The sequence below is a fragment of the Periplaneta americana genome, chromosome 8 (assembly GCF_040183065.1).
Source record: "Periplaneta americana isolate PAMFEO1 chromosome 8, P.americana_PAMFEO1_priV1, whole genome shotgun sequence".
Classification (NCBI taxonomy): Eukaryota; Metazoa; Arthropoda; class Insecta; order Blattodea; family Blattidae; genus Periplaneta; species Periplaneta americana.
In genome coordinates, this window is record NC_091124.1 from 135,439,510 (window position 1) to 135,454,971 (window position 15,462).

At 36.9% G+C, this 15,462-nt stretch overlaps 1 protein-coding gene across 5 annotated transcripts in view; it reads right to left on the reverse strand.

The window, feature by feature from the left end:
* The window catches only part of Bruce (BIR repeat containing ubiquitin-conjugating enzyme), a 571,194-nt gene that overhangs the window by 218,146 nt on the left and 337,586 nt on the right, over nt 1–15,462 (reverse strand). For all 5 annotated transcript variants that reach the window (XM_069833681.1, XM_069833684.1, XM_069833683.1 and 2 more), the window contains one exon: nt 12,260–12,673. In XM_069833681.1, coding sequence (XP_069689782.1) covers nt 12,260–12,673 — 414 coding nt within the window. The remainder of the gene's footprint in view (nt 1–12,259; nt 12,674–15,462) is intronic.

A 15,462-nucleotide genomic window follows, 5' to 3' on the forward strand; every position in this document is an offset into this window, starting at 1 on the left:
CACCACCACCACCACCACCACCACCACCACCACCACCACCACCACCACCACCACCACCACCACCACCACCACCACCACCACCACCACCACCACCACCACCACCACCACCACCACCACCACCACCACCACCACCACCACCACCACCACCACCACCACCACCACCACCACCACCACCACCACCACCACCACCAAGGGTGTAGCGTACATGGATGTGGGTGATGGGTTGCATTCCCTGAATTTTTCGAACAAAAAATATATTTATCGTTATTTACCATTACTTTATTTTGTGTGTGTCATGTTATACCTGTTATACATAATAATTATTATTTGAATATTACTTTCAAATTTTAAATGTCGCTGCTACAGCAATGGAAATATATTACATGAAGTGACAAAGGTGTGCGCCCGAGAAATGTGACTGTGCATGTCACATCAGTAGGATTATATGAGAACGAGGCAACGTTTAACTCCTGAGTGGAAGAACGTCACTTATACCAGTGTGCAGAGGATGCGATTTAGATTACGTATAACCGTGCTACGCCTGCATGGCAAAATGTGATGGTAACTCTCGCATCAGTTGAGCTATATGAAAACAGGCAACTTCCGAGTGGAAGAACGTCACATATACCGTGTGCAAGGGATGTAATTTAAATTTCGCATTCCACATTTGGCGACTCATGTGTGCTTAAATTCAATTTTTCTGTGTGTTTTATAACTCCGCTGCATGACATATTTCGTTAATACTAATAGTAATACTTTCAAAAAATATTTGCGAGAGCTGAGCTATATTTATAGTGCTTTTTAAGTCAACCTACAACATTCTGTATAACTGCAGGCCCTAAATGTCTAATTTCGCACAACTTTCAAGTGACAGAAGCACATCTGCAGGTAAGATTGTCGAAAAGGGAACTTCTGCGTTGTTGATGATGATAAAACTGGCTGTAGATATGTAGGAACGAATTCTTGGTCATTCCATAAGGGTTTTGGAAAATTAGATCTTGCATTAGAGGGCATGAGGAGAGTAAATTCTCAAAGAATAATGGCAATTTTTTTTAATGAGATGGCAAGGCACGATAATTTACTGAAAACATACTTAGAATATTCCACTATGTTTCGTGGAGTTTCACCTCCAATTCAGAAATTTCAGAGTGACTTGATATTTCAGTGGGCGAAGTAATGGAAGATAAAATTAGGAAAGAGGATTGTAAAGCACCATTTGTAGCTTTAATTCTGAATGAGAGCTCTGACATAGTATGGAATCGCAGTTATCTTTAATTCTGTGATATGTAACAGAAGATGACACTGAAGGAGTTTAAAAAGAAATGGATGTCAGCATGGATAGTCTGCAAATGCTCTCCTTGAACATGCCCTCGAAGTCATTAACGATTTTGATTGCAATGATAAACTTATTGCTCAAACCTAAAATGGAGTGACTGTGATGGTGGGAGAACATAATGATTTACATGCAAAATTTCGCAGCCACTATAAATCACCGATTTTTGTGAACACAACGCATACAGAGTTATTAAACCTCAACTTCACTCAGTCTGTCAATTTTATGAAACAAGTAAAAGTGATCTTCACTAATCTTGCTGGATTTTCGAGTTTTTTTCTCTAAATCATCAAAGTTGGTATGCTTATTTGAATCAACAATGGATAATGAAGAATGTGAATGGGACTATGAAACTGTCGTTTGTGCACGAGGGCTGTTAAGTTTACTGAAGGATTTTGAATTTATTTTCTGCTAATATTATTGGCTGCAATATCTCCACACTCTAATATTCTATTTCAAAAAGTAACAGCTGTTGCTTTTTGAAAAACAAAAATTCATAATTTCGAGGAGTACAAGCAAGGATTGAGAAATTACTTTGAGGAATTTTGGGAACGCATGGATGATTTTGCAGCTGAAAATTATCCTCAATCTGAATGATCACAGCTGGATGCAATTCCTGGAGAGGATAAGAAAATTGTATACAGGCGGTTGTTCAATGAAATCCTGCACATTATCAGAAGTGATATTTTTCAAAAGTTTGCTGAAAATTCCAAAATGAAACATTTGAGTATGCTTGATCATACACAATTTACCACCTTTGCAAATTCGCTCCCTGAAGAAATATTGTTAAATCTAAAAGAAAACTATGAAGCCTATTTTCATTTACTGTATTATCAACAGGATGCAGAATAAATATGGGAAATGCCTGTTATTATTCGGTTGAGAAGCTTTTGTCATCTAGTCTGCTGTCAAAAAATCTGAAAGTTAGAATTTATAAAACAGTTATATTACCAGTTGTTCTGTATGGTTGTGAAACTTGGACTCTCACTTTGAGAGAGGAACAGAGATTAAGGGTGTTTGAGAATAAGGTTCTTAGGAAAATATTTGGGGCTAAGAGGGATGAAGTTACAGGAGAATGGAGAAAGTTACACAATGCAGAACTGCACACATTGTTTTCTTCATCTAACATAATTAGGAACATTAAATCCACATGTTTGAGATGGGCAGGGCATGTAGCACGTATAGGCGAATCCAGAAATACATACAGAGTGTTAGTTGGGAGGCCGGCAGGAAAAAGACCTTTGGGGAGGCCGAGACGTAGATGGGAAGATAATATTAAAATGGATTTGAGGGAGGTGGGATATGATGGTAGAGACTGGATTAATCTTGCTCAGGATAGGGATCAATGGCGGGCTTATGTGAGGGCGGCAATGAACCTCCGGGTTCCTTAAAAGCCAGTAAGTAAGTAAGTATTATCAACAGTATAGTCCAGTGGCCAGCAAATGCTGCAGTTGTGACGTAAGAGCCAGTCAGATCACAAGAGTTTGGGAGAGCGAGCAGTTGAGTCGTATTAATGTTAGCACACACCAGCGCGGTGGCGTCAGTGCAGCAGTAGAACGGGACTGTTGAAAACAAAAGGATCTATCTACATTTTATAGAAGATTTCCCCAGGCAAGATTCCCTCGATTGCATAGATTTGCTGCTAGGATGTTGAGCATATTCGGATCTACGTATGTATGTGATCAGTTCTTTTCTGTATGAAGATCTGCAAACCACAACATAGAAACCACCTGTCTGATCTGAACTTGAAACATATTCTTCGCTTGTGTGTTAGCCAGGCTATGACTCCAAATATTGCAAAATTAGTACGCGAGAAAAGAGGAAAAAAATCTCGACAAAGCCTTTAGCTTGGGCACAGTAGTGACACAAAGTGATGGTGTGTTTCAAAAGTTGAAATATACTTTGCATACTACTCACCAAGATAGGGCCTATATAGTTTAATCTGTATATTATGTAGAAAAATGTGTGTTAAAAAACACTGTTTTCAAGTTTCCAAGTAGATAAAGTGTTGCAGTACTGCTTAAAGTATTTATTTATATGTTTGTATGATTATAGCAGTTTCGGAATTTCATTTATATATGCAAATGCTTCTGCAAGTGGCTGTATTATGAGTTTCATATTATTATAAGTACATTAAATTTGATTACAAACCAAGATATTCTGTTACATTGATTTATCACGGTTGTACAGTTTTGTTTCGTACAAATGTATTGTAATTGTGCTGTTCCCATACTACCTCAGACGAATGGATCGTGCTCTGTCAGTGCATAGACCCGCACCACCACTGTTCAGATGAACCTTCTCTCCACGCTGTGCTCAGTATGCAGAGATTGCCGAGCAAAGAGCAGGGTGGCTACGTCGTATGACGTCACAGAGCACGGAACATGCCGGTCACTGGTATAGTCAGTCTCGTCCTATGCACTTTGGTCTTTCGTGTTTTATGTAAACACAGCCAGGCTTTGGCTCGATAAATATCCTTATAACTTATGCTACAAGGAAATTAAACATTCACCAATAAGTGACTATTTCCAGGAACGCAACTCCCGCATATAACGAAAGTAGACTACTGTATTTTAACTATTTAAAAAATCGCATCCTTATGTCAAAATATCAACGCGAGGCCACTGACCACCACCACCACCACCACCACCACCACCACCACCACCACCACCACCACCAACACTTCCTTCTTCTTATCAACATTTATCAGAAACAAACTTAATTATTATTTAGAACAATCATTTCCAATAAGGAGGTATATCAGTATTTCTTTGCGTGGACATTGATGTTACACTGTGAATGGACAAATTGTTTGCAACATTTCAAGGTTACTATGCATCGCACCAGCTGTTAGCAGTTGTAATCTGTAATGAACAGAATTACTAAAATAAAAAACTATGTAAGTCCTGTAGGGAGATAATTACCTTATTTGCTCGCATAATAGACGTCATCGCATAATGTACACATTATATTGTGACATTTGGGAGTCGATCGCGTCCCACAGAGGTCGAGGGAGCACGAGAAAACGAGCGACGCAGTGAAGAAGGTTGTGGCCGCTCGGGTCTGGAGGGGACAGACGTAAGAGGGGGCGCGAGGTGGTGGCGCGGACGTGACGAAGGGTGAGGGGGAACTAAGCAGCTGGTGACTGAGGGGAGAAATCCAGAGAAGTCTGGATGGGCGTCATCTTCTAAGCATCTGTCGATAGGTCGCGAAATCGTAATTTCTCGAAACTAAGGTTTGGTTATAAAATACGACACGCAAGTGAACTTGAGCAGTAGTTGTTACAGTCGGTGGACAGCAAGCCAGCCAGTCTTGTGTAGCAGTGAAGCCAGCTTCGAGACCAGAGTTCGACTTTAGTGTGTCCGCAGCTGTGTGAGCGTCCGAAGTCCTGAGTCTGAGTGCAGTGGACCGCAGTTGGGGGACCTGAGTTCGAAGTTCAGTGGACTGTCTCTGAAGGTCTGGGGTTCGAAATACTGTGAACTCGAGTGACTGAGCTAGAAGAACTAGCCAAGGCAAACGAACTGTGAACTGAGAACTGACAGTTCTGTTTTGTAAATAGTGCTTTGTGAACATTAATTAAGATTAACAGTTCATTGTTGTTCTCAATAATCCAAGTAAATTGTCATTGTCGTCTGTGGAGTGCAATAACGAATACTGTGTTACTGTGTGGAGTGGAAATCCCATTCTTGACGGGAGTATTTAAACTAAATTATAGAAAGTGACTATTGTTGAAACGATAAAATTTCATTATTGTTATGTAATAAAAGTTACAATATTTTTAATTGCTACTAATTTTAATATAATCGTAATGTTGGATGCATTTCTAATGTTTAAATTTTTAAATCAAAGAGTTGTGATTGGTTCTTTTTAAGAGTTTAAACTTTCAACGTCTATGAGGAGCATTAATGTCGATTGTTGTTTCTTGTAGTGTTGTCTGCTCAGTTGTGTTATGTTGTTATTATTGTGTTGCTTTCAGTGGCGGCTCGTGAACTTGTGGATTGGGAGAGCTGCAGTAGATTTCGGTACATACAAATTTCACTTCATGATACCATTACTAATAAGTATAGGACAAAACTAAATGCACTACATATCGAAAAACCAAAACTTCCTGATTTAGTTGGGAGATGTCTGTGGGAACATTTGCTAATCCCTAAGAAAAACTAATACCATCGATTTCAGTCTGAATTTCAGATCGGCAGACACTCAACTTACAATCTACCAGTTCATTTTGAATTGTCTTAGAATAACCTTAAACAGTGGCATGTTCCAAATGATTTTTGAGAGGCTCGTTTAGATTACTCATGAACTGTAGCAACCCACGAAACACATCAGGGTTCTTCGAATCGTTTTTTCATCATGTCCCCTAAGGGGAAGTTTATATTGGCCACAAAATTTGATACAATCAATATTTTTTAAAAAATAATTTCAAGATTTTTTCTCACTTCTTGATTATGTTTGAGAATGTTTGTTCTGTTCGTTTCACTTAATTGCACAGCAGTATGAGTTGCGTAACATAGCCAATGAAACAACATTTTTCAGGTGAGACTGCGAAAATTCGTGCATTTTGCTTTTTAGGGGCAAATGTCCTAAATCTGTCACACCACTCCTAGTCCATGCAGCATCACCACCGAAGAGGAGGCAAGGAAAACAAAATACAGATTTTTTTTTGTTCACATCCACGTAACCACAAATGCTTAGTGTAAATTTCATTGTTATACTTACATATATGCAATATTTCGGCTGGATGAAGCTTGAGTAAGAGTTAAGTCGCGTAATGGACGACCCTGTAATTTCACTTCATTACATCAATCTTCTCCGCAAGGGAAAGTTGAGAAAAATAAAATTAATATTCTGTAATTCACACACACTCATGCTTGCACTGGTTAAGTTACGGTATTAAGACGTCACACCAAAGCAACACTCAGATATACTGATGGTCAACAATTTTCTAAAACTGGAAAAGAAGTCTCTTTCGTATTTTACGTGCTATATCAAAAGGATTCTACTCCTGCAATCGTTTTGAGTTAAGGCAAATATTAGGTTCTGCTGGAGACTGGATATATTCGTAATAATAAGGCAAAAGAGAATATTAATTTCGTTATATTAACTCGATAAGATTCTACAACAATAAGTATGTGAAAAGAAAATAAAAATTTTGTCATTAAGTTTCAAGGGAATAGAGAATCCATTTGACGCAGCATTACAATAGTGGTGTGGGAGGAGAGGAAAGATCCCTTGTGGCCTGGTCTGCAAGCCACTGCAGCGAGATATGGGTTTTAAACAGCGGCAGTTTCCCTCTGCTTCCCTTCACCTCTCTACCCCCTGACCATGCAAGACACACTCTCTATGAGCTGACCACCCTGCAGATCCCAGGACGACTTTGAATGCAGTGTCAATTCCAGTACAGTCAACGCGCAAAAAGATTATGCATAAGATAATAGTACATATTCCCGGCCAGATGAAATATAAAGCAATTTACCAATAAAAGCTGTAACAATTCTTCTACAAATTAAAATAAATATTATTTTTATTTTCCTGTCAAAGCAGGGAGTGCTGCAGCTCCGCAGCTCTTAAGGACGAGCCGCCCCTGGTTGCTTTATAATGAATCCCAGTAAGTATAAATAAACAAGCCACTCGGCAAATTTCAAGCTCAAAATAATTAAATTTGCAGAAGTTCATAGAAATAGGTCCACTGGTCGAGAGTTTACAGTTTCTGATTGCAATGTGGATAACATAGGATGTCAGGTGGTTATGATTTTTTCCCCTAAAATTTTTCCTTGCATATAATATGCAACCTGAATTTTTAATTAAAAATTATGGAAAAAAGTGCGTCTATTACGCGAGTAAATATGGTATTAACTTTGATATTTATAAGTCTTGCTTCGTAATGAATACTTATGCAATATTCTCAGATTCTATTCAGTTCACTTTCATGTACTGAAAAGTGCTCCTCCATTACATTACATATTTGGTTGTATAAGAATTTATAAGAAATTTCTACAAGCGACGAAAACAAAGTATAATTAACTAAGAGAAATAGAATATAATATCAGTTTGGTATGGTATGAAATTGGCTCAGTGAATAAAAAATTAGGCCTAATAGGTAAAATTATGAATGAGAATAGTACTGTCACAGAAAGGCAAAAAATGTTTAATAATTTAAACATTATGGGTATTAAATTTCATGGCCTACTAAAACTGTGACACACATACATGTAATTTTTTTTTTTAATAAAACAAGTGTCCGGGTTTTATCGTCCTTGAGTGTAGTATATATAAGTATAGTTCTATAGTGGTAAACATTTAATAGTCGCGACGCTGTCATTCCCGGCGTGACTCCTCTTCTTTGCTTACACCTTAGGAAGTGAAGGCTCTATAAAGTCTGGGTAGGTAGTATCATTAGCCATGTTTGTTCTTTCGTTGCCGAGCTACCAGACGAGGAATCTATTTGCCGCACCATTAAACATTATCATGTCGTAGCTCCTATGATGATAAATCAAACGCACTGTAATTGAGTAAATAATTGAGCAGCAAATAACGTCCTTGTGTGCTTTCTACGAACGCCAACAAAAGAGCGGAAATGGCGGACGATTATATTAAGTATTTATCGAGCCTTAGGAAATGCATAACGTCATCAGGAGCGAATAACAAGACACACACGTTTAAATGTAGCTGACCTGCAACGTAATTGGCTGCCGGAAATAAGAGCGATGGGACTATAGCTTTTGACATGGTGAATATGGACTTATTAGATATGTTGGCAAAGAATTACATACCACAACAGATCATCAACAGCAGTGGTTCCCAAAATAGTGGTCGCGACACCCCCCCCGGGGGGGGTCATGTAAGGACCTAAGGGAGTCTCTAGATGATTTACAAAATAAGGCAAAAAACTTATTAACATGAATTTATTTTGTGTTTAGAAATAGAAACAACATTGAACATAAAAGTAAAAAAATATATATTTTAATAGTTATAAAGCAAAAAATAATTCATATAATAAAAATTCCTGCTTTTCAAATCTGAATTCTGTATTCCATAAAAAAAAAAATCGTTTCAATTTCAAGGAAATGTCTCGCTTTTATTTTGAGGTGATCATGAACAAGAAACTAATTTTGTATAAATAAGAAGTTGCAAATATTATACAAAATTTAACAATTGGGTACTTTTATATGCTCGAGATATTCTTGCATTCTTTGATCCAAAACTGGTCTACGCTCCGAAAAAAGTCTAGTTTAAACATTCTATCAGTAGATACATAGGCTATTTCAATAAATTTGTCAGTCATATTTTCTGGAATTTCAGCCAGCTGGACGCAACTGTCTTAAAACAGATTCACTATTTGTGATTATCGTAATTGTTTCGAGTTAATTCGGTAAAATACTAAAAAAGCTGTTGTTGTATCAGCAAGGTGGGCCAATCTAAGAAGTCAAAGAGAATTGGGAAATAGGGGTAATATTCCGATTTCTCATCTTGCATGTACCAGTACATTAAAAGTTCTACTCTTAACTGTAAAATTCTTTTTAACAAGTTAGCTTACGAAAGCAATCTTACTTCTGTGTGTTAAAGAAGAAATGTTATGTTTTGTTTAACAATGCTCGCAACTGTCGAGGTTATATCAGTGTTGCCGGTATGCCGGAATTTTGTCCCACATGAGTTCTTTTACATGCCAGTAAATCTACTGACATAAGCCTGTCGCATTTAAGCACACTTAAATGCCATCGACCTGGCCCGGGATCGAACCTGCAACCTCAGGCATAGAAGGCCAGCGCTTATCAACTCTGTCAATCAGGTCAACGTTAAAGAAGATTTTCATATAACGAACCCATGTGAAATTTTGCTGAAAATACACGTTTGCAAAGCTATTCCTTTGTATTAAACTATTACCACAGTGCCATGGTGGTAATAGTTTTACATTTGGTTGTTCTTTGTGTGGTAGCCAATGGTTTTGAGTAAAATTATAGTTATTTTCAATTTTACAGGAATTTGTATTTTTCATATGGGGTTAAATACCGGTACAGTTGTGGGAGTTTCAAAAGTTGCCCAAAAGTGAGTCACTCCTTCAAAATGTTTGGGATCCACTGATGTACAGTATCTATATACTTTGTATCTGTAAATTTGCTGGTGAATAAAAAATATGTTTTGAAAATTAATTTTTCTCAAAATAGACATATTCTTATATATCTTCTTGCTTGTAAGATCTTCTACTTGAGGACAAAATATTAGTTAAGAACATTCTGTGAACATATTAATAACAACGTAGCCTAGTTAATATTAAATAATAATGTAGTTATATTAAATGACCATTTTTCTAGATATGAGGTATCACTTCTTAGCCACCAATAAAATAAATCTCATTTCAGTCAAAATAGGAGTCAAAATATTTGAATAGAAAGAAATAAATTCTGGCATCAGAGAAGGAACTGAACTCTCACCTCTTCTGTTTGATATTTATACGAATGCAATGGTGCAAAACTTTACGAAGAAAAGACATGGAAGCATTGTGATTGATAGAAATTTAGAATTAGATACAACAATTTCTGCAAACAAGTCCACCGAGTCAGCTCTGTGGTAGCGTGTCTGCCTCCAGACTAGCAAGCCCGGATTTGATTCCCGGCAGGGCCAGAAATTTTCATGTAAAATTTCTACCCCGGGACTAGGAGAGATGGCAGTGTGCAACTTCTAATCATTAGATTATGCACCAATATGCCTGAGTTAAATCCCCAATCTGTCCGCATTGCATATGAAGAGAAGCCATAGTCACTATTGATAGTAATTCATCCGTCGGACGGGAATGTTAAGCGTAGTCGTCCCCTTGGAGCCGTTTGATAGGAGTAGGCTACGTGCCAGCACTGGATTTCCCCTTTTCCCCTTTCTCATCTTCATATCATCACTCATTCCAGACACTACACACTTACACATACACTCACCCTAGTGCACAACATAACTCTCCACAGATACACATCATGTACAGTGTGGCCTGCCAAAGTGGTGTAGAACTAGAAAATAGGTCACAGTCCTGTCATCTATCTGCAATATGCGGAACCTTAATCACATAAAGTGAAGTGGGTAGGCGTTGGATACATACATACATTTTTGCAGACGACCTAGTTTTATTAGCCATATCTGAAAATTGACTTACAATGGTCAATATTAAAAAAAAAAAAGGTAAAGGTATCCCTGTCACATGCCATGAAGGCACTTGGGGGCATGGAGGTAGAGCCCCATGATTTCCATGACATCGGCACTAGAATGAGGTGATGTGGTCGGCACCACACTCTGACTGCCTTTTACCCCCTGGGAAAGACCTGGTACTCAATTTTATAGAAGATTGAGTGAACCTCGGGATGGTCAATATATAGCTTAAATTTGGTAGCCCAGAAGTACTCCATGGAAATGTCCACAGAAAAAACAAAAATAATGGCCTTTTGTGGTAAATATACGGTACCAAGCAAAATTCGTTTAAATAATGAAATCCTGGAACACCTGAACATAATTACTTATTTAGATTATAAACTATCTTTTCTTGAAAATGTACAGTAGTGGCAAAAAAAAACCGGACTGACCCTTATAGCTGATTTCAGAGCCTTGTTCATTCCATAGCACAATAGACTGGTAACTAAGACTGTGGTTCGAATCCTGCCTAGGAAGAAAACTTTTTTTTGTTGCTTATTCAAATTTATTCCAAATACTTTTCGATTGCTGGTAAAATTCATGTTCTGGAAATAATAAGTTAATTAAACAGTAAAATATCGCTGCAATTGAAAAGTATTGGGAATAAATTTGAATAAGGAACAAAAAAAAGTTTCCTTCCCTGGCAGGATTCGAACCACTAAAGTCTCAGTTACCAGTCTATCGTGCTCTGGAGTGAACAAGGCTCTGAAATCCGCTACAAGGGTCGGTCTGGTTTTTTTTTTTGCCACAACTATATATACCAGAGAACATTTTGAAATTCAATAAATCCATGGCCAACATTAACAGAGTTCTGCAAACTATGATTAATTAAAAAAAAAAAAAAATCTACCCATTTTCGTCTACATAAAATAATGGCTAGAACAGTCCTCTGTTTATGAGCAAAGTATGGACTTTCATGAAAAGAGACGAAAGCAGACTAACAGCATGTGAGATGAGATTCATGTGCCGAATAACTGTGACTGAAAGAAAAATTAAGATGTGCTACAAGAACTTAATATATCACCAGTTCTAAATTTCGTCTATAGATTTACCAGTAGAACTAGAAGGAGCATGTCTTGAGAACGGACTCATGCAGGTTTCATAAGGCAATAATAAAATGGAAAATGCTCTCTGGGATGCCCCATGAAAAGCCAGCATGAAAATCACCTTGTCAGGCTGTAACACTTCTTTTAACATATTATTTGATAGGATGATGATGATGATGATGATGATGATGATGATGATGATGAAGACCACGATGATGTATAAAATGTATATATTTTGATGACAATACAACATGCACAAATACTTATAAGAATTTATAGTAGCTAAATACACTATTAAATAACAAAAGAAATGAAATGTTATATTAACTATAAATTACATCCATTCTTGACAAAATTAATAAAGGAAAGCATCATTGAAAACAATACATTGAAGAATGAAGTAAATTAACTTTACAATTGAATCGGGAATTGCAGAAACAACACATGTCAATACACCATACATAGTGACATATGCTGTTTCTGCAATCCCCGATTCAATTACAAATGAATAGCTAAAGAAGGAAATAGGAGTAGAAGGCTCTCTCGAATTTTTGACAGATGGTAAATACTCATGTCTGCTGCAAGACTAACTGGTTTAATATCGGTCAAAGATGATTGATGATGACGACAATGACGACAAAATTATAAAAATAAAAAAATGGTTGAAGTTTAACATTAAAAGCTTACTTAAAGAAAATATACTCACACATCCTTTAGCTGAGTAAGTGCCTGTGTTTAATCCAGATCCAGAGAGGAAACGGAGTAACATGGGAACAAACTGAGGATCACCAACAATTATTTTTGCCATACCCCGTAATGAGTTCTCAATTTCCTCAACTGTTTCTGGTGCCCAGGAGGCTGCTGCCTCCGGAGATCCAGCTTCAGCAAATGGAGTGTTGGCAAGCATCGTTAAACTTTGAAAAGCCAAACACCAGGCTCTCAATGATATTCCAGGATGCCATGCCAGAGCAGCCATCACTCCTGACACAGCATTAGGGCTTATGTATATACAAGGCGAAACTCCTGGGTCAAACGTTCCTAGTACACCTGGATCACATGCAGATTCCAAATTCAGAGTCAGCCACAACTGAAGTACCAATTCTAGATTTGTCCATGAATTCTGAAAGACCACAAATATTAAGCATTAGATTTCAATTCAAGATGATGTTAGGGACAAGAAAAAAAAATCTTTCGTATAAATTTTAATGATAATCACAAAGGCAATTTAATTATCTGTAACAATTTATATTGATATTGTCTTCCACCCATATTTAAGAACAGAAAGTTTAGTTTTGTGAAAATGAAAAATGAGCGGAAATTTGAGGAAATTACTATGATTGCATGTAACATGTTGCTTAGTCAACGTTCTGAAGACAGGTCTAAACCTAAGAAGTGATACCAAGAAGGCACTGCTTATGAGACAACTAGGCCAGGAGATAATGGGGTATGGTGGCCATTCCTTTCCCCCTCCATTGTATACATCGCTGACTTGTTACATATTATGCCAGTCAGACATCAGATGCATACAAACAATTGTTCTTCCTTTGACACATATCGTCAAGTGAGATGTACTGCCTGATAATAGATGTACAGCTGTCAAAAGAAAAAGTGGCCGCTCTCCTGGAACAAAGTTCCCTTCGGGTATCTTCGCTATAATTCGGAGACAGGCAATGTTACATGTTGTTGGACCACGTTGCCTGATATCTACAGTTATAATTGAAGTATTCTCTCTGTGATTCGATAGCGTAATGGTAGCGTTCAGGCCTCTTATTCATGAGGTCCTGCGTTCGGCCACAACCTCGTGCTTTTTATGTTCTTTTTTGTTATGTTTTTGAGAGAGACAAACTATACATAATGGCTTCTTTCTCTTTTACGATTATTTTAGTAATTAACATCAGGTTCATTAATATATTATGCCATGACTTTATCATTATGATATTGTGGCTGCAAATGGAAAGAAAAAAGATTTTATTCTCAATAAAATTATCTTTCGTGGCATAAACAAAACAAATTTACTGGTGTCGGCCTTAAAACATTCAAACAATTAAGCGTTCAAAAAACAAAACAAAAAGCCACAATTCAATATTAGTCTATCTTCCTCTTATCTCGATCATCTTGCAGTCGAGTGGGCATGGAATCGACTAGTCTTTGCAAATAGCGACTGTTCTTAGACATGATATTCCAGGCATTCTGAACATACCCACATACGTAAGTGTTCTGTCCATGGGCAGGTCTTTCATTGCAAACCCAGTAATCTCCAATCTTTCCTATTTTCTGCCTTCCTCTTAGTCTCTGCATATGATCCACATATCCTAATGTCTTCTATTATTCTTTTCAACTAGAGACCCAACCAATTCCTTTTTCTCTTTCTAATCAGTTTCAGCATCATTCTTTCTTCACTCACTTTTTCAAACACAATTTTATTTCTTATTCTGTCTGTCCACTTCACACGCACCGTTCTTCACCACATCCACATTTCAAATGCTTCAATTCGTTTCTCTTCATTTCGTCATAATGTCCATGTTCCTTCCCCATACAATGCCACACTCCACACAAAGCACTTCACTAGTCTCTTCCTTAGTTCTTTTTCCAGAGGTCCGCAGAATATCCTTCTTCTTCTATTAAAAGCTTCCTTTGTTCATGTTTGCAGTTTTTCTTGGGAAGGATAGGCCTAAATGCGGTAACATCCCGTTGTTTTCCGCACACCACTATCTCTTTCGCATCTTATTAAATTCCAGGGGACCCAAGCATGGAGATGAGGAGAGTGGATTTGACTAATTGGGCCCTCCGGACTTCACCGAAAGTCACGGCAAGGGTTAAATATTAATTCTATCAGGATGTTTGACCCGATCAGAGACCGGGAAATCTCAATTAGCCTTTGCCCCCCGCATCCTGGACTAGCTTCTACGAATCATCAGAAAATCTTAGAGTGTGATTGGGCCAATTTTTCCGAAAATGTTTCCACACTTTTGCCCTCGTAGCTCAGCGGACGAACATCGAAATTTAGATGTCAACGTCTCAGGTTCAATTCCTCGTTACTCCTTTTCATTTTATTGTGGTTCAAGATAGTATAATGTAATAATACAAAAAGAAAAACTAATACCAGTATTATGCAACTGGATTTTTCCAAACCTAATATTAAATTTATGTTATTTATATCGCTAAAGAACGATTACAATATAAATAACTAGAATATTATTTATACAGTCTCACTAAAGAACGATAACAGAATATAAATGATAAATATCGGTTTGTTTAATTAATATAAGATATTATATAATACGTATTTAATTATCTAAATAAAATAACCTATTTTACAAAGAAAGATGGTTATTTGTGTTATAATAATTACTTATATAAAATACAGATTATTTATATTGCGAAAGAACAATAACAATATAAATAACTTGAATATTATTTTATAATGCTAATGAAGAATATAAATGATAACTTGAATATTATCTATATCGCTAAAGAACGATAACAATATAAAAAACGTGAATATTATTCATATCGGAATTTCACAGATTTATTACAGATATATTTAAGAAATTGTAGAAGAATAGTAATTAGTAACAGTGTCCTATTTATTCTTCTTGGAGCCAAATTTGTAACTTTTAAAAGTGTGGTTACTATGTTGAAGTGTATGTGTTGTAACGGATGCTTGATTTGTTATGTATGTGAGTCAGTTATGTGATGCTTGATGTTGTCGCAATGTCGTAATTATAGTTTGATTGTGTTTGTGTGACTATTGTGTATTAATTTATGATGTATGGTACAGAAGGCTGCGTATTTGTGTTATAGAAGTGTTACGTATGTGTGTTGTTAATGTTTTTGTATGTTTCAAATTGATACCTGATATTTATTTTGCAATCGCAATGCCTAATTTACGGTTTGTTTATGTTTTGT